The following is a 20,042-nucleotide window of genomic DNA, read 5'->3' on the forward strand; positions in this document are numbered from 1 at the left end:
CATGAGGAGAACGTGACCCGGAAGTGGAAGGTGACGTCACGGCAGCGTTTCCGTATTTGGAAAAAAAAAAGAAGAAAAAATATATTTTTGTAATTTTCCTTACGTTATATGTTTTTAACTATTCATATTATTAATTAAATGATAGTATAAAAATGTATACACACAAAAATATATGTCGTTTTTACTATTCTTTTTTTTTATGCCGTGAAAAAACACTTCCGGCTTTACGTCAAGGGAGCCAATCACAATGGTTTGTCCCTGCAACGTGACACCCGTTTGTCCAATCAGAGAGTTTATCGACGTGTTTACAGTTCAGGGAGGGATTGTGGGGAAATTCCAAATAGTTTTTCAGAATAATAAAATCAGCTTCTCTTGTAGCTGAAAGATGGAAAAGAAAGATACATAATACTAAAGGAATATTATAATATTATTACTATAGTGTGAAAATTAAGTCATGTCCTTGTTTTTCCACTTTTAATGTCCTTTCGTTGTTGTTTTATTGTTGTTTGGTGTCCCTCCTCTGTTGTGTATGTATTGTAAAGGTGTAATTGTAAAGGACTTTGTGCTTTGGGTCTTTTTATTATTATTACTAATGATGCTATATAGTTTATTTATTTACTGTTATTATATAATGGATTTTAATTTAATTATCTTAAAATGTCCCTTTTCAACAAAAAGCAAATAAATGAAAATGAACAAGACTTAAATTAATAAATAAAATGTTAATTTATTTGTTTAAATACTGCGGTTCTGCTCCGGGTGCGTTTTCAGTGTTTCTAAAATCCCGGCTATGACATGTTACTATATGATAAATTAAGAGAGACATTATCATCATCCCTCTATATTATATTATATACTAGCAGATTCAAGTTTCAATTGGCAAATACAAAGGTACAGAACACAATACAATATAAAGTTCAATAATAAACATTTAGTGCAAGAATATGACAATATATATACAAGTAATGTAAAAATAAATACAGATAGATGAGGAAATAAAGGTTATAAATGTTATGTTTCTTAAATATATTTATTCAACTAATAATTTGCAAGTAGTCAAGTTAATACATTATAAATTAACCCACAACTAACAGAAACAAACAGAAAAATACACTTTTACTAAGATTGTGTACGATTTCAATTAAAAACTGTACATTGTTTTATTTAGGTATTTTATTGTGAAAGATGACCCGGATGTTATCAATCCTATCCCGGTTTGATGAATTTCCGGTGCTCTGTTAGCATTTCGCTGTTGCACAAGGACTTTGCAGCTTTTAGTGACTTTAAAAGACAAACAGACACAAAACAACACATATATTTCTACAAGTTGTAACCGGACGTTAACACGTGATTTCCGGTTGCGGTTCCGCATGACGTAACTTGTTTTGGTGTTAAAAAACACAGCAGATGATCAGCAGAGTGTTCAGTCCATCAGCTGCAGGTGAGAGCAGCCACGAGATGAGTATTATTATTATTATGAGACACTACATGGAAAAGACATGTTATTTTATATTTGCATGTTTTCTGTGAACATGTTTTATTGCTCTTATTCTTTATGTATTATTACTGAGTAATAGATTTATTGTTGTACAAAAGATTTAGGTTTTGTTTTTTAGATATTAATTGGGCGAACTTGTGACACCATTCAACCTGACAAAATAACTTTAAAGTTTAAGGGTTCGACAAAAATAAGATCTGCTCTTTTCTTACAAAAATATGTTTATAGTTTTGTTCTCAGACCTCGGAAGTCTGAAAAACCTTTGAAATATTTTAAATTGTTGTTGGCTAAATGTGAAGTTTGGTTACTTTAAAAAACGCCAAAAAAATACATCATTTTAAATTAATTTGGTAGTTTTTTTGCCAAAAAGAAGATTAATTATAGATATATAACAATACAAAAATTTGAAACTACTTTATAATTAAACAAACATACATTTTCTCTATTGTTCTATTTGTTTACTGAGTCTGTGTTGTGTTCTGTTATTTAATAATAAAATGATTGACAGTGCGATGGCGAGCGGCTCAGACCAGACTGTCCTGCAGCACTCCAACAGGTGAGGACAAGCCCCGCCCCTCCATGATGCGACACCTGACCTCCAAAATAAAAGCCACGGGTCCGATCACGGTGGCGGAGTACATGAGGGAGGCGCTCACCAACCCGGTGACGGTGAGTGACGCCGGTCACATGTTACCGCACGTTGACCCTCAGTTATTGAGCTCTTATTGTGGAGAACTATACAACTTTTATTTTGAAAAATAAATCGTCTTTACCTGATGATTGAACTTTGATTGTTGTGTAACTTTACTTTAATTATACAGTCAATAACATTTAGAAATAATAAAAGATGAATGTTCATCATACGTTCTCAGATTTGTGGATTAATTGATTTTATAAGTCGATCAATAGAAAATTAATTGGCGATAAAATTAATTGTTGAGTAAAAATATTACAAATTCAACGGTTTCTTTTTCAATTTTTTACAAAAGCGCAACAAATTAAAGTATTTTTTTTTTGTTTTTATTTAAATTCACAGAACTACATTATCTGTTAAACTTATTAAATAAAGTAAAATAATTGTTGAGCTGTGCTTTTCAGTCTGATTCGTAAATATTAGGGCTGTGAAATGATTACAATTTTTAATCGGATTAATCACAGGTTTTTGTGGATTAATCATGATTAATCACATATTACCGATATTCTCGGTATATTTTGTGAGAACATAGAGATTTATGACAAAAGACGGATATATACATTTATACATTCTTCTATACAATGGTGCTGCAACTCAGCAGTTATTTAGCAGTTTTCTTCCATATGGAACATTAACACATCTTCATCCTAAACAGAATGTTTAACCCTCCTGTTACCTTTCGGGTCAATTTGACCCCATTCAATGTTTAATGTCGGTGTTCTTTGGGGTCAATTTGACCCCAGGCTGTTTTTCACAGTGTCAAACATATCAGAAATATCAACTTTTTTATTTATTTAATGGGCTATTTAGGTAGTCAACAAACAAACATAAAGTACCTCACACTTAAACTTGGGAAGCAATATTAATTCTAATAATTTTCTGGAGGTTTTAATTACTGGGGTCAAATTGACCCAGAGGGTAAAATATGTTCGTAAATGTAAAGGTAACAGGAGGGTTAAACAGAGCATTTTTCTCTTGTTTGTCAACCATGAACTCCACCATGATACAATCTAAAGGCCTCTAGTCTTCCTCTAGCAGCTGCTGAGGCAAACTGACTGTGGGGGTTTTCTTCATGAACTGGGCCGTGATGAAAGGGACGGCGGGGACACCGCTGCAAAGCTGAAACCTCACCGGCCCGGACAGGTGGACAGATTGACAAGTGACTTTTTTTTTGCTCGGTCCCGATGCGCGCGCACGGAGCTCTGTGGCGCGCGAGACGGAGATCGATAAGTGTTAACGCAACGCGAAGAGACAGAAATGACATGCTGCTGTGGAGATACGATCAACAACAGATGTTTAGTTTAATAAAAGAACAAAGACGTGCTCTAGAGAACATGTCAGGGGGCGGGCCAATCTCTTTAATGTCATGCGATCTACCGACACTACGCCGCGATCGACTGGCAGGTCGCGATCGACGTGTTGAGACCAGGGCCGGAGTGGGGCCACTTTTCAGCCCGGGAATTTCAGGCTCAAGACCAGCCCACTTTTTTCATGGTAGTGGAAATTGGATAAATGAAGCAACAGTTCAGCTCTTACTATCCTGTAGTTCTTTTATTAATACCATGGTACAACAAATAATGTAACGGTTAAATACAACAATAATAATCCACTTAAAATGAGAAGTTAACAAAAAATATGCACAACATAAAAAAAGGCAGAAGGGCGTAGCAGGGGTGTCAGACTCAGATTAGGCAGTAGGCCAGATTTGTTGGAGTGAGACCTCATGGGGGCCGTCATTGGCATGGTCATCATTTTTCTGCATGAGTATTATATAGTGGTGATTTACTCCTTTACTACACCCACTTCTGAGCAAACAATGCATATTGGTTCACCAAGTACTGTCATATACTGCTCTTTCTTAGAATAGATAACTTTAAATCATATAGTTTCCTCTGTTATCCTCTCTACCTGTCTCTGTCGTCATGGCCTCCTCATTGCAAATGTCGGGCTCATCATTTTCAGCAGGAGACTCTTATCTGCTGCTCCGAAGCTACAAAAAAAAATTAAGTCATATTACTGCATACTTCAATATCAATAGTATATATCAATATTTGCATAATATTTGCAAAGTCTATGGATTGCCATATTTTGGGTGATATAAAAAGGCTAATATTTTAATTCAATTTAATATTTTGCTTGGGAATAGGTTGACAACGCTACAATGATATTAATCAAGGCTACAACGTTAGCCGAATAGTTATGTTGCTAATCATTCGGCCTTTGTCTCTCTTTACCAGTTGCCACCATGGACGGATTAAGAAACCACGGGCCCCTGGGCCTGGACGTGTCAAGGCCCCCACACGAAAAAGAAAAGAAAAACAATTTTAAATATACTTTTTTTTAATTTAACATCGCTAACAAAACAGTCCGTATGGAACAACGATACCGGAGCTGAGCAGACAACATAACGCAAATTATATGACCATGACATGAATGACTTAAGCCTAGCATATACCGGCTATGGCGCATCGTGTCATATCATCATATCAATACAAAGTTAATAACAGCTACTTTACGCAGAGGCTCTGGCTTAGGGGCCCCCTGAGCTCATGGGCCCCTGGTGCCGGTAGGCTCGTTCAGTAATCCATCCCTCAGTAGGACTATTGGGGCCTTGTTACTGACATGAATGACTTAAGCCTAGCATATACCGGCATACGGCGCATCGTGTCATATCATCATATCAATACAATGTTAATAACAGCGACGTCACGCAGAGGCTCTGGTTTAGGGGCCCCCTGAGGTCAGGGGCCCCTGGTGCCGGTAGGCTCGTTCGGTAATCCATCCCTCAGTAGGACTATTGGGGCCCTGTTACTGACATGAATGACTTAAGCCTATATATACGCGCCCGGCGCGATCGTGTCATATCATATTCATATCAATACAATGTTAATCACAGCGCGACGTCGCGCGCTCAGGCGAGGCCAGGCCCCCCCCCCTGGGCCTGCCTGGGCCTGGGCCGGTTGGTTGGTCGCTTGTATCCCCTGGTTGCCACTTGTGTTATCCTCTTGAAAATAAATCTGTAAGCTTGGCACATTTGGCAGCATCCTCCTCCAATGCCTTTCTTTTTTTCAACCTGGCTTTTTCAGCCCCTCCTGCCCTCTTCCTCCCTGACGCGTATCGTTGTGGTCGGGCCGGCCCAGCTATCCGTAGCTGAGAGAACTTTTGGAAAAGACTAAGGACCGAACCAACTCTATTATTTGGGAGGGGTGAACTTCCTCGCACGGTAACCCGTGCAGAGGCTGCGGTGTCAGAATGCGGAACATGTGTAGCCCACTTTAAGAGAAGATGGACTAACGTGACAAATGTCAACAAATAAAATTCTCGACCGGCCCAGAAGTGAAGCGGCCCACCGGGAACTCTCCCGATTCTCCCGATTACCCACCCCGGGCCTGGTTGAGACCCTGATCTACAGGAAGTAAAAGTCGTCACAAGGTTTCCGGAGGTGAACCTGCGGAAGGATCATTACCGATGAACAGACCGTCTGCATGAGAGCGGACAGAGTTCAGATTGAAGTGGTGGATTGGAAGCTCATTTTGCAACTGACTTTTTTTTCGTCCCGACGACCAACAACAGACAGATTGGAAGCTCATTCTGCGCATGCGTTAAATGCGTTAAAAAAATATAACTAGTTAAACCTGTAATTGAATTAACTGAGTTAACGCGTTATTTTTCACAGCACTAGTAAATATCAAACTTTTGGCTTTATGGATTAAAAAAAATATATATATTTTTACGAGCGAACTGAAGGAGTCATTTTTAAAGTTGAATTTTATTTCTAAAACCTGAATTCACTCGGCTGGTTTTCTCTCTCAGGGTTATTATGTGAGGAACAACATGCTGGGACCCGACGGAGACTTCATCACATCTCCAGAAATCAGCCAGATCTTTGGAGAGGTAAGGCCACCTTAACAGGACAATTCCACCTTAACTGGAAGAGTCCACCTTTAACCAAAAGAGTCCACCTTTAACCGAAAGAGTTTGCTTTAACCGGACAAATCCACCTTAACACGACGAATCCACCTTAACAGGACGAGTTCACCTTAATAGGACGAGTCCACCTTAACTGGAAGAGTCCAACTTAATAGGACGAGTCCACCTTAACCGGACAAATCCACCTTAACAAGACAAGTCCAACTTAACCGCACAAGTCCAACATAACCGGACCGGTCCACCTTAACCGGACCAGTCCACCTTAATGGAAAGAGTCCACCTTAACGGGAAATGATGTTTCTACCCTACGGCTACGAGGAGTTTGATTAATTTCGGTATAAAAAAACACAAAAGTCAGCGAGACGTCTGCGCTCTGTCGTCTCCCGTGACGTAATAACGGCGTGTTCGGTTCCAGCTGCTCGGCGTGTGGACCCTCAGCGAGTGGATGGCCGCCGGTCGGCCCCGACGGCTGCAGCTGGTGGAGCTCGGACCTGGAAGAGGATCGCTGGCCGCAGACGTCCTCAGAGTACGAGCACGACCTCATGTCACATGACCTCATAGACGTCACATGACCTCATAGACGGCACATGACCTCATAGACATCACATGACCTCATAGACATCACATGACCTCATAGACATCACATGGCACTTCACTAAGAGGCGGAGTCATTATGTTATAGGGTCACATGACCTCATAGACATCACATGGCACTTCACTAAGAGGCGGAGTCATTATGTTATAGGGTCACATGACCTCATTGACGTCACATGACCTCATAGACGGCACATGACCTCATAGACATCACATGACCTCATAGACATCACATGACCTCATTGACATCACATGGCACTTCACTAAGAGGCGGAGTCATTATGTTATAGGGTCACATGACCTCATAGACATCACATGGCACTTCACTAAGAGGCGGAGTCATTATGTTATAGGGTCACATGACCTCATTGACGTCACATGACCTCATAGACATCACATGACCTCATAGACATCACATGGCACTTCACTAAGAGGCGGAGTCATTATGTTATAGGGTCACATGACCTCATTGACATCACATGGCACTTCACTAAGAGGCGGAGTCATTATGTTATAGGGTCACATGACCTCATAGACTTCACCACGTGTTCACCTGCATGACGAAGTGGAGGCGTGGCTTCCCGTGTCCTCCTCCCAGGTGTTCAGTCAGTTGCGGTCCGTGGTGGGCGGAGCCTCGGTGTCCCTCCACCTGGTGGAGGTGAGTCCGGTGCTGAGTCGTCTTCAGGCCCAGAATCTGACCGGCAGCCGCAACCAGGAGGCGGAGTCAGAGGACCAGCTGGTGTACCGCCGCGGGGAAACCGCCGACGGGCTCCCGGTGTCCTGGTACCGGCGCCTGGAGGACGTCCCCTCAGGTACGCGGGACGGTACCCACTGTGCACTGTAGTGGTGGTTCTGCTGCCCCCTGTGGACTAAAGTGGTAGTGTTGGTTCTGCTGCCCCCTGTGGACTAAAGTGGTAGTGTTGGTTCTGCTGCCCCCTGTGGACTAAAGTGGTAGTGTTGGTTCTGGCGCCCCCTGTGGACTAAAGTGGTAGTGTTGGTTCTGCTGCCCCCTGTGGACTAAAGTGGTAGTGTTGGTTCTGGCGCCCCCTGTGGACTAAAGTGGTAGTGTTGGTTCTGCTGCCCCCTGTGGACTAAAGTGGTAGTGTTGGTTCTGCTGCCCCCTGTGGACTAAAGTGGTAGTGTTGGTTCTGCTGCCCCTGTGGACTAAAGTGGTAGTGTTGGTTCTGCTGCCCCCTGTGGACTAAAGTGGTAGTGTTGGTTCTGCTGCCCCCTGTGGACTAAAGTGGTAGTGTTGGTTCTGCTGCCCCTGTGGACTAAAGTGGTAGTGTTGGTTCTGCTGCCCCCTGTGGACTAAAGTGGTAGTGTTGGTTCTGCTGCCCCCTGTGGACTAAAGTGGTCGTGTTGGTTCTGCTGCCCCCTGTGGACTAAAGTGGTAGTGTTGGTTCTGCTGCCCCTTGTGGACTAAAGTGGTAGTGTTGGTTCTGCTGCCCCCTGTGGACTAAAGTGGTAGTGTTGGTTCTGCTGCCCCCTGTGGACTAAAGTGGTAGTGTTGGTTCTGCTGCCCCCTGTGGTCTAAAGTGGTAGTGTTGGTTCTGCTGCACCCTGTGGTCTAAAGTGGTAGTGTTGGTTCTGCTGCCCCCTGTGGACTAAAGTGGTAGTGTTGGTTCTGGCGCCCCCTGTCGACTAAAGTGGTAGTGTTGGTTCTGGCGCCCCCTGTGGACTAAAGTGGTAGTATTGGTTCTGCTGCCCCCTGTGGACTAAAGTGGTAGTGTTGGTTCTGCTGCCCCCTGTGGTCTAAAGTGGTAGTGTTGGTTCTGCTGCCCCCTGTGGACTAAAGTGGTAGTGTTGGTTCTGGCGCCCCCTGTGGACTAAAGTGGTAGTGTTGGTTCTGCTGCCCCCTGTGGACTAAAGTGGTAGTGTCTCTGGGCACCAGGGTCCCTTCAGAAAAATCTCTAATTTCAATGCAGGACCAGGACTACACTGAGGTCATATGAAGACCAGGACTACACTGAGACTGGTCCAGGACCAGTTCACTTTAATCATACTCTCTTCCTCCTTTCTCAGGATTCAGCATCTTTCTCGCTCACGAGTTCTTTGACGCTCTGCCGATCCACACATTTCAGGTTTGTTTTAAAGCCGCTCTGTTTAAATTTGTATTTATTTAAATTCTTTAATTTAATTGTAATTAATTTAATTAAAAAATTGTAATCTTAGAAAATCTTAATTGAATTAGTTTTAATCTTTAAAAAAAATCTTAATTTAATTTAAAAAAGTAATATAACATCAAAAGAGCAATGTGAATCAATCAGGCAAAAACAAATGTTTGCTTCATGTTGCTCTTTTGATATTACATTTGCTTATTTATTAAATAAACTTGTGTTGATGTTCTTGAGGTGAGATTCCTTCTATAAATCTCACCTCAGAACTTCTTTTTTTACGCTGTTTCTGCTGCTTTGTTTTATGAGCGTGTCGTTGCAGCTCACGGCCGCCAGGTGGAGCCAGAGCGACGCGAGCAAACCTCTCCGGGGCGTCCCCTCCCTAACCGTCTGTGTGTTTGCAGAGGACTGCGAGAGGCTGGAGGGAGGTGATGGTGGACATCGACCCGGAGGAGGCGGACCGGCTGAGGTTCGTCTTGGCTCCGTCTCCCACGCCGGCCTCCGCCACGCTGCTGCAGGTCAGCACCCAAGGGAGAGCCCGGAGGAGAGGGTGCTCCTCTAACACCGCTCCCCAGAGCGGAGGAGGAGCAGGAGCCGGTTAACTTCAACCGTAAAGGAAATAAAGAAGAAGCTCTTTAATCTTTTAAACGCGCTGGAGATGAACTCCGTTTTACGGCCTCCATCTGGTGGCTCGGCCCACATGTAAACCTCCTGCACCCACGCGGTCTGTTTGATTTGGCCTCTGTGGCTCCCTTTGAACCTCCTCCAGAGGCATGACGTCATCTTCATCACCATCATCCTCAGTCGGCTGGGTTGAAGAAACCTCTGAGAAAAGGAATTACAGTGGAGTTAAAAGGGGAAAGAAAAAAGGCTTCATGCCGTCTGAGAGCTTAAAAGATATTATTATAAATATTATTATTATTATAATTAAGAATATTTATTAAATTAATTCTCCAGCCCACCTTAAATAAAGTGAGGAACCGGGACGGTGGGTTCAAAGTCCGACTGAAAGGTCGACGTCCAGCAGAGAGGAACTGAGAGTGAAGGGATTTATTATTGATGAGTCATAGAGTGTGTGTGTGTGTGTGTGTGTGTCAGGCCGATGAGAGGCGGGGTCACGTGGAGGTGTGTGCGGTGGGCGGCGTCGTGGTCCAGCAGCTCGCCCGGCGCATCAAGGAGGACGGCGGCGCCGCGCTGATCGCCGACTACGGCCACGACGGAACCAAGACGGACACGTTCAGGGTGAGGAGGCCACGCCCCCTCCACATGTACACGCCCACTTGACCTTTACACGCCCCCTCCACATGTACACGCCCACTTGACCTTTACACGCCCCCTCCACATGTACACGCTCACTTCACCTGTACAATATTTTTAAATAATTTTATATTAGAAACCCCACCTTAACTAAAATGAATACAAAATAATCCAAACAAACAGCAGTAAAGAAAACAATTTTTAAAAAGGAAGAAAAAAATATCAACAATAACTAAAATATAACTACAAATATATGAACCATAAACACATTAAACAATGATAACAGATATAATTTAATTAACACCTCATCATAGACAAAGTGGACACCTAACGAGAATATTTAAAGGATGGAAGAAGGGTGTAGGAAGGATGAAGGAACGGTAGAGGAAGGATGTAGAAAGAATGGAGAAAAGGATAGAGGAAGGATGTAGGAAGAATGAAGAATGGAGAAAGGGTGTAGGAAGGTTGGAGGAAGGATGTAGTAAGGGTGGCGGAAGGGTGTAGGAAGGATAGAGGAAGGATGGAGGAAGGCTGTAGGAAGGGTGGAGGATGGGTGGAGGAAGCAGTGAAGTCTCCTTTTCCTCTGACATCTCTCAGTTCTCACATAATAACTTTAATTTGACTCTTTCCTGTTGAAATAGACTTTCTGAAAACAGCGTGTGAGTTCTCGTTTCTCCTACGTTTTCGTCAGGGCTTCAAAGGCCACCGGCTGCACGACGTCCTGACGGCGCCCGGCTCGGCCGACCTCACCGCCGACGTGGACTTCAGCTTCCTGCGCAGGATGGCCGGAGGGGGCGTGGCCTGTGTGGGCCCCGTCACCCAGAGGGCGTTCCTGAAGAACATGGGCATCGACACCCGGCTGCAGGCGAGTCCCCCCACTGACCACCAGGGGGCGTAGTGATCAGTATGTGGGGATAAATACCAGAATGCAAAGCTAGCCGCGTTGCTTTGTATCTTATTTATTTATTTATCACTGGAGTCACCAACGTGTTTTTAAAGAATTAAATAACAGTAATAATCACAATAAGTTTTAGAAATGTAAATAAAACAATTTCTAAATATCTGACATCAAACCAAATAAATAGTGATACTGACTCTGTATACAGCTTTAATGACATTATTGACTTAGAATACAGAATCTAAAATAATTATATAAAATGATTTTGGGAGCTGGAACATTATCACCTTTAACCAGGCGGAAGCTGCAATGTTTCTCCTGACCACCAGGGGGCGACTCCTCTGGCTAAAGCAGGGTATGCTTAGGGGCGGGGCCACAAGGCGTCCAATCGTCAGTCCAAAAACCAGCGAGTGGTTTCTACGTGATATCCGTATTTAATGAGTTAAATATCAGAGTTATCTTTGAATATTGATTATTGATTATTGGTTCTTGGTTCTCCTGCAGGTTCTTCTGAGGAACTGCACCGACGCCTCCACCAGGGAGCAGCTGCTCCGCAGCTACGACCTCCTGACCGGCCGCTCCCAGATGGGCGAGCGCTTCCACTTCTTCGGCCTGCTGCACCCCAGCCGGCTAGCCCCGCCCCCTCGGGCCTCGGGGGCGGGGCTGAAGCTGGAGAAGAATAGGGCGGCGCCGCTGCCCGTGGCCGGCTTCACCGAGCTCGGCCTCGCCTGACGGAACCTCTGAGGGCCGAGAGGTCGGAGGTCAAGCGGACATCGTGGAGTCTGAGACGCCCCGCAGCTCCAGAAAGACTTTTGATATGAAGATGTAAGATAATAAAGAAGTTATCATCCATTTATCGGTGGAAAAACACACTTTCTGTTCAGCAAATTCTGCCGACAACAAAGGTTTGAGAGTCGACCGCTGAAGGTCAGAGGTCAACCCCCAGAGGTCGACCCCGGCTGCAGGAGGATCTCCTCCCGCCGCCGTCCGTCCACATCTTGAAGCGGTTAACTCGCAGCGAGCAGCCAATTAGAGGATCCGGTTCCCCGTGAGGCCAAGACCAGCAGCCAAACCCCCCCCCCCCTCCTCTTCCTCCTCCAAGAGCTTTTGAGCTTTTGTGTTTTCCAACCAGACTGTTTCGCACATTTGGAATAAATTAGTGGATTTCATTAATAAACCGCCTCCAGCTGAAGACGTTTAAAAGCGAAAAAATGTAGGCCTTTAAATTTGAGCTCAGACTCGACTGCAGCGTTCGGTCTGTCGATGAAATCAAAGACGAAATAAAAGACGTTAACGATCTCTAAATATTCTTTGTTGACTGAACGTTGCAGAATAAAAGCGTAAAGATTTTAATGAGATTTCAGACTTCAAAGAACTTCTTGCTCCTTCTGTTCCGTGTCTAAAGCTATAAAACCTTTAATATCCACTTTTCCTTCCAGAAAAGCTTTATATTTATATTATGTGAATGTTTATAAAGTAACCGGGTAAAATCCATCAGAGGATTTAATCTATAATATTTCTATGAATAAAAGACGTACAAATTACATTTTCCCCCCAAAGTAAAACATTTAATATTTAATATTTTCCTCGTGACACGAACATTTCTTGCAAAAATACTGTAAAAAACTTGTGAAGTAAATTCTCCGGATCACCGACGCCGCAGGACAACGAAGACGACTCGATTCTCAGCTCGTCTTCATCAAAACTTTAACTTTAGTTTCACTGTAAACTATAATGTCTGTAGAATAATTTTGATAAAAACACAGATTCCTTTCATAATCCTGTAATAATAATAATAGACGGATATTAAAATGCTTAAAGTTAGCATGTCATCTTCAGACATGATGGCGCCGCGGACGGCCGCCTCGGTGCGTTGGTGCGCGATGTTTTTTGTTGTTTTCGTCTTAAATACTGTTTTCTGCTGTGATTCCCGGAGCTCTTTCACCAGAGAAGAGCTCATGAACATCAGGGGAACAACTCCAGCGGATTTATTTCCAACGTTTTTAACTTCTGTGGAGTTACTGGACATTTTTGTAAAAGGTGTGCTCACCTTCGCCCACGCGGTGAGACGCCGCCGGAGAGGGAGACGTTCAGGGCGCTTATGCGGCTACGGAAACGGGATCTCGTACAGCGCTGCGGGCATATTTCTCCAATGTCCGCTCACTGTGCAACAAACTGGACGAACTCCAGCTGCTGGTGGGGAGAGACAGAGACTTCTCCTCATCCTCTGTCCTGTGCTTTACGGAATCATGGCTAAGTGGATCGATACCAGATTCTGCGCTCCAGCTCGCTGGCTTCCAGCTGTTCCGGCGGACCGGGTCACGGAGCTCTCCGGAAAAACAAAGGGTGGAGGAATCTGCTTTTACCTCAACAACGGCTGGTGCAACGACGTAACGGTGATTCTACAGCACTGTTCGCCGGACCTGGAATCTTTTATCATTCACTGCAAACCCTTCTACTCCCCACGTGAGTTCGCTTCATTCATCCTGGCCGGAGTTTACATGCCGCCGCAGGGAAACGTGCACGAGGCACAGCGGACCCTCGCTGAACAGATACGGTGTGTGGAGCGGACCTTCCCGGACTCTTTAGTTATTGTACTCGGGATTTCAACAAAGGAAACCTCAGCCACGAACTCCCTAAATATAGACAGTTAATTAAATGCCCTACTAGAGAAGAGCATTCTGGACCACTGCTACACAACAATCAGCAGGGCCTATCACGCCGTCCCTCGAGCTGCACTGGGAAACTCTGACCACGTCATGGTTCATCTGATTCCCTCATACAGGCAGAGACTAAAGCTCTGCAAACCTGTGGTGAGGAAGTTCAAGAAGTGGACCAGTGAGGCTCTGGAGGATCTGGTCGTGCTTGGACTGTACTGACTGGGATGTCTTCAGGACTGCTACCAACAGCCTGGATGAGTACACAGAGGCTGTAACTTCCTACATCAGCTTCTGTGAGGACAGCTGTATTCCATCCAGCTCCAGGGTGAGTTATAACAACGACAAACCCTGGTTCACAGCGGAGCTCAGGAAGCTAAGACTGCAGAAGGACCAGGCATTCAGGAGTGGGGACAAGGACCTGTACACAGAGTCAAAATACAGGTTTAGCAAGGCGGTGAGAGATGCTAACGACTGTACTCTGAGAAACTGCAACAGCAGCTCTCAGCAAACGACTCTGCTTCTGTCTGGAGAGGCTCAGGCAGATCACCAACTACAAGCCCAAATCACCCCACTCCATGAACAATGTGCTTCTGGCAGACGGGCTCAATGAGTTCTACTGCCGCTTTGAAAGACAATGGAGCAGTCCTGAGACAATCCCCCACAGCCCCATCAACAAGCCACAGACCATCAGCCCACCCTCCCCAGTCCATCAGGGACTCACACCTCTGGAGCACCCTCCACCAACTCAGCGACGACCCTCGTCATCCTGGAGAGAGGCGTCAATAGGCTGTTCAAAAGCAGAACCCCGCAAAGCAGCGGGCCCGGACTCCGTCTCCCCCTCCACCCTGAAGCACTGTGCTGACCAGCTGTCTCCGGTGTTCACCGACATCTTCAACACCTCCCTGGAGACATGCCACGTTCCAGCCTGCTTCAAGGCCTCCACCATCATCCCGTCCCAAAAACCCAAGATCACAGGACTCAATGACTACAGGCCCGTCGCCTGACCTCTGTGGTCATGAAGTCCTTTGAACGCTTGGTCCTGTCACACCTCAAGACCATCACCGACCCACTCCTGGACCCCTGCAGTTCGCCTACAGAGCCAACAGGTCTGCAGACGACACAGTCAACATGGCCCTTCACTACATCCTCCAGCATCTGGACTCCCCAGGAACCTACGCCAGGATCCTGTTTGTGGACTTCAGCTCTGCTTTCAATACAATCATCCGTCCCTGCTGCAGGACAAGCTCTCCCAGCTGCACGTGCCCGACTCCACCTGCAGGTGGATCACAGACTTCCTGACCGACAGGAAGCAGCACGTGAGGCTGGGGAAACACGTCTCAGGCTCCCGGACCACCAGCACGGGTTCCCCCAAGGCTGTGTTCTCTCCCCTCTGCTGTTCTCCCTGTACACCAACAGCTGCACCTCCAGTCACCAGTCCGTCAAGCTCCTGAAGTTCGCGGATGACACCACCCTCATTGGACTCATCTCTGGTGGGGACGAGACCGCCTACAGGTGGGAGACTGACCACCTGGTGACCTGGTGCAGCCAGAACAACCTGGAGCTCAACGCTCTAAAGACAGTGGAGATGGTTGTGGATTTCAGGAGGAATGCAGCCCCACCCGCCCTCTCATCCTGTGTGACTCCCCGTCGGCTGTGGAGTCCTACCGCTTCCTGGGCTCCATCATCTCCCAGGACCTCAAGTGGGAGCTGAACATCGGCTCCATCACCAAGAAGGCCCAGCAGAGGATGTTCTTCCTGAGGCAGCTGAGGAAATTCAACCTGCCAGGGAAATGATGGTACAATTCTACACGGCCATCGTTGAGTCCATCATCTGCTCCTCCATCACCGTCTGGCACCCTGCAGCCACAGCCAAAGACAAGTGCAGCTGCAGAGCATCATCCGCTCGGCCGAGAGGGTTATCGGCTGCAATCTGCCTTCCCTCCAGGTCCTGTTCACTTCCAGGTCACTGAAGCGGGCCAGAAAGATTGTCGCTGACCCCTCCCACCCTGGACACTCCCTGTTCGAGTCCCTCCCCTCGGGGAGGAGGCTGCGGTCCATCATGACAAAGACCTCCCGCCACACCAAAAGTTTTTTCCCGTCGGCAGTCGGGCTCATCAATGGAGCCCGGGTCCCCCACTGACTGACTGTCACCCCCAGGACTACCACCTCTTCTTCCACCTTCCTCTCTCCTCCTTCTTCCCGCTCCTTCCTCTTCCTCCTCCTCCGTCTTCCTCCCACTCCTCCTCCCTTCTCCTTCTTCTTCCCTCCTCCACACACGTCACTTTAACATGCACTTTAACTTGAGGCCTCCTCCACACACATGCCACTTTATTTGCATGCACTTTAACTTAAACACACGCCACGCGTAACATACACTTTTAACTAAAACACACCACTTGAAGCACACACCCAAACACTTTCACATTATTTGTTGTCTTTCTGTCGTGTTGATTGTTGTTTGTTTGTCATGTCCAAATGTTGCACCTTCCACCAAAAAAAATTCCTCGTTTGTGTAAACATTCCTGGCAATAAAACTGTTTCTGATTCTGATTCTGAAGTTAAACGTGTATTGCCAACATGCTAACAAGCTAAGATGCTAAATGTTGCATCATACTGACATACTAATTTAGTGTTAATCTATTAATATTTTTTTATCATAACATAATTTCAATGCTAGTTAAGTTGGTGAATTGTCCGTAAAGAGTTAGCGGTTAGCTCCTAACGCTAATCTAGAAAGCTACTTCCTGTGTTGGAAGTTAAGCTTTAAATCATTTATTCAACATTTAAGTTTTTGTAAAGTTTTAAAAGCTGACCTGATGTCACGTTTCTAAACATCTTTAAGACGTTTTCGTGACATAATATACCTGAATTGTTGTTATTGGCATCATTAGCATGTTGGCATGCTACGGTTCGCGTGTTAGCACGCTAAAGTTAGCATGTGACAATGCAAAAGAAGTTGTGAGTTGTAACGTGATTTATAACGACTATGAAAATAAATCCCAGCATATTAATATGTGTTAGCACGCTAAACTTAGCATGTTAGCATGCTAAGTTTAGCGTGCTACAGCGCCAGAGTGAAACATGAATTTTACATTAATATGTGATAGTTATTGGCACGTTAACATGCTAACGGTAAGTTTATGTTCTGTTGTGTCACTGGAGCATTCAGGGCTTAAGAAGCCAGTTTCAGACATCCCATAATGCACCTCTCTCTTCAGGTTCGCAGGTAAGGGAGAACTTCACTTTTGCAGATGGAAAAAAAAAAATGATCAGTGAATTCTCCTTTTCTTTTTTTAAAGTTTCCCAATATTGCAAATATCTCCCAACGCAACATAATCGAGTTATTTATTTATATATAAAAGATTCTCTGCAAGTCTTCATGAGGTGTAAAGCGTGACAACGACGTCACACATGGACGCGAACAGAGAAGCTCTGTTTTAAGCTAGTAGCCCTTTTATTTATTGATTGTTGCATCCTGGGAATAAAATGTTCCTCCAGTTTTTGGCTCTCAGGGCTCATTTGTTATGGCTTGTGAAAAGAAAATATAAAAATAACAATCGCAGTGAAAAAGTAATAATGTTCCTTAATAAAAATCCTCCGGCTCTGATTGGTCGTCATAAGGAAGCCGAACCGCTGCCTCCCTTAAAAGTGTTTCTACCCGTTTCCGCCACTAGGGGTCCTCGTCCACGTCGTCCAGGTTGGGCGACATGATGAAGTGCTCGGGGCAGTGCAGGCCTCGCTCGTCGGCGTGCTCCTCCCAGCGGGCGTCGTCGCTCTCGTGGGTGATGTAGCGCTCGCCGCGCCGCATCTCGAACTCTCGGAGGTCCAACCAGGTCTGGTAGTCCTGCAGGAGGACATTTAAACCACAGACATGAGGCAGAGACTTCTATACAACCAGAGGGGTCGCCCCCTGGTGGTCAGGAGAGAGAATGCAGCTTTAACACATGAAGCATAGACTTCTATACAACCAGAGAGTGAAAGTGTGGTTACCTGCAGCCAGGGGTGACTCAGCGACTTGTCCACGCTGTAGCGTTTCCTCATCTTCACCTGCAGCAGGTTGTTGATGAGGTCTGTGGCTGAACAACAAACACAGAACAACATGTTTGATCCCAAGTCGCACACAGAAACACATTGAAATGCTCAAGTATTTAAATATAAAGGTACAACATATTAAACATTTTACATACTTTTTCTTCCTGGCAGACAGTTGATTAAGTTACATTTTAAACTATTAATAAGCTACATTTCAAAAAAATTCAGGTACATTCTCAATAATTGAGTATTGTAAAAAAAGAAATAAAAGCTGGAAATTCAGTGTGACTGTAAATAGAATGAATTCTACATAAAGCCATGCAATGGTAATATATATATAAAATACTTTAATTATTTATATTATATATATTATTTGTATAATATAATATACAATATAAATGATATTTATGAATTATGTAATGTTTTATTATTAATTATATTAATTATATATACACCAGAAGTTACTTAAAGCTGCACAATTATTAATATATATATATTATATATGTATTGTATTTCTATTATATTATATATATAATTATTTGTATTATTTATTATATTTATTATATATACACCAGAAGTTACTTAAAGCTGCACAATTATTAATATATATATATATATATTAATATATATTATATATGTATTGTATTTCTATTATATTATATATATAATTATTTGTATTATATTTGTATTATTTATTATATTTATTATATATACACCAGAATTTATTTAGAGCTGCAACATTATGTTCTCACCCCCGCCGCGCTCTGAGATCTCCTTCCAGGGGTTGGACGGGTACATGAAGGCGGCGTTCTGGATCTGGTCGTTGACGTCCTCGTCCTCGTTGAAGGGGAACGTGCCGCTCAGGCTCACGTACACGATGACGCCCACCGACCACATGTCCAGCGAGCGGTTGTAGCCTTTGCTGCGCAGCACCTCGGGCGCCAGGTACGCCGGCGTGCCGACCACGGAGCGGCGGAACGACTTCTCCCCGATGATGCGGGCGAAGCCGAAGTCACAGAGCTTCACCTGCGGGAGGAGAGGGGGGTGAGCGGGTTTCCTTGACGACGGAGGTGAATAGAGAGAGGGGGGGGGGGGGGATCTGACCTGGGGGAAGGGTTCCGCCGAGGCCAGCAGGACGTTCTCCGGCTTCAGGTCACAGTGGACGATGTTCTTGAAGTGGAGATGTCTGAGGGCCACGAGGATCTGAGGACACACGCTCAATTAATGAAGGGTCCTCGAGGCCTGGTTGAATCCCTTCACTTCCTGGTTGAATCCCTTCACTTACTGGTTGAATCCCTTCACTTCCTGTTGAATCCCTTTACTTCCTGGTTGAATCCCTTCACTTCCTGTTGAATCCCTTCACTTACTGGTTGAATCCCTTCACTTCCTGTTGAATCCCTTCACTTCCTGTTGAATCCCTTTACTTCCTGGTTGAATCCCTTCACTTCCTGTTGAATCCCTTTACTTACTGGTTGAATCCCTTCACTTCCTGTTGAATCCCTTCACTTCCTGTTGAATCCCTTTACTTCCTGGTTGAATCCTTCACTTCCTGTTGAATCCTTCACTTACTGGTTGAATCCCTTCACTTCCTGTTGAATCCCTTCACTTCCTGTTGAATCCCTTTACTTCCTGGTTGAATCCCTTCACTTCCTGTTGAATGCCTTCACTTAGTGGTTGAATCGCTTCACTGCCTGTTGAATCCCTTTACTTCCTGGTTGAATCCCTTCACTTCCTGTTGAATCCCTTCACTTACTGGTTGAATCCCTTCACTTCCTGTTGAATCCCTTCACTTCCTGTTGAATCCCTTTACTTCCTGGTTGAATCCCTTCACTTCCTGTTGAATCCCTTTACTTACTGGTTGAATCCCTTCACTTCCTGTTGAATCCCTTCACTTCCTGTTGAATCCCTTTACTTCCTGGTTGAATCCCTTCACTTCCTGTTGAATCCCTTCACTTACTGGTTGAATCCCTTCACTTCCTGTTGAATCCCTTCACTTCCTGTTGAATCCCTTTACTTCCTGGTTGAATCCCTTCACTTCCTGTTGAATCCCTTCACTTCCTGTTGAATCCCTTCACTTCCTGTTGAATCCCTTTACTTCCTGGTTGAATCCCTTCACTTCCTGTTGAATCCCTTTACTTCCTGGTTGAATCCCTTCACTTCCTGTTGAATCCCTTCACTTACTGGTTGAATCCCTTCACTTCCTGTTGAATCCCTTCACTTCCTGTTGAATCCCTTTACTTCCTGGTTGAATCCCTTCACTTCCTGTTGAATCCCTTCACTTCCTGTTGAATCCCTTTACTTCCTGGTTGAATCCCTTCACTTCCTGGTTGAATCCCTTCACTTCCTGTTGAATCCCTTCACT

At 44.8% G+C, this 20,042-nt stretch overlaps 2 protein-coding genes across 5 annotated transcripts in view; one reads left to right on the forward strand and one right to left on the reverse strand.

Annotated features, from left to right (window-relative positions):
- Positions 1-1,239: 1,239 nt before the first annotated feature.
- Positions 1,240-12,346, forward strand: ndufaf7 (NADH:ubiquinone oxidoreductase complex assembly factor 7). Its single transcript, XM_056427522.1, has 10 exons — positions 1,240-1,441; positions 2,007-2,167; positions 6,006-6,086; positions 6,538-6,648; positions 7,315-7,528; positions 8,742-8,800; positions 9,238-9,351; positions 9,932-10,075; positions 10,782-10,955; positions 11,493-12,346. The coding sequence occupies exons 1-10, from the start codon at positions 1,408-1,410 to the stop codon at positions 11,718-11,720; spliced, it is 1,320 nt and encodes a 439-aa protein (XP_056283497.1). The 5' UTR covers positions 1,240-1,407; the 3' UTR covers positions 11,721-12,346.
- Positions 12,347-15,942: 3,596 nt separating this feature from the next.
- LOC130202155 (serine/threonine-protein kinase D3-like) overlaps positions 15,943-20,042 on the reverse strand; it is a 27,602-nt gene continuing 23,502 nt past the window's right edge. For all 4 annotated transcript variants that reach the window (XM_056427492.1, XM_056427493.1, XM_056427494.1 and 1 more), the window contains 4 exons: positions 18,785-18,883; positions 18,433-18,706; positions 17,639-17,724; positions 15,943-17,492 (listed from right to left, as the gene is read on the reverse strand). In XM_056427492.1, the coding sequence (XP_056283467.1) occupies positions 17,319-17,492; positions 17,639-17,724; positions 18,433-18,706; positions 18,785-18,883 (633 nt within the window). In that variant the 3' untranslated portion in view covers positions 15,943-17,318. The remainder of the gene's footprint in view (positions 17,493-17,638; positions 17,725-18,432; positions 18,707-18,784; positions 18,884-20,042) is intronic.

Source organism: Pseudoliparis swirei, chromosome 12 (genome assembly GCF_029220125.1).
Source record: "Pseudoliparis swirei isolate HS2019 ecotype Mariana Trench chromosome 12, NWPU_hadal_v1, whole genome shotgun sequence".
Taxonomy (NCBI): Eukaryota; Metazoa; Chordata; class Actinopteri; order Perciformes; family Liparidae; genus Pseudoliparis; species Pseudoliparis swirei.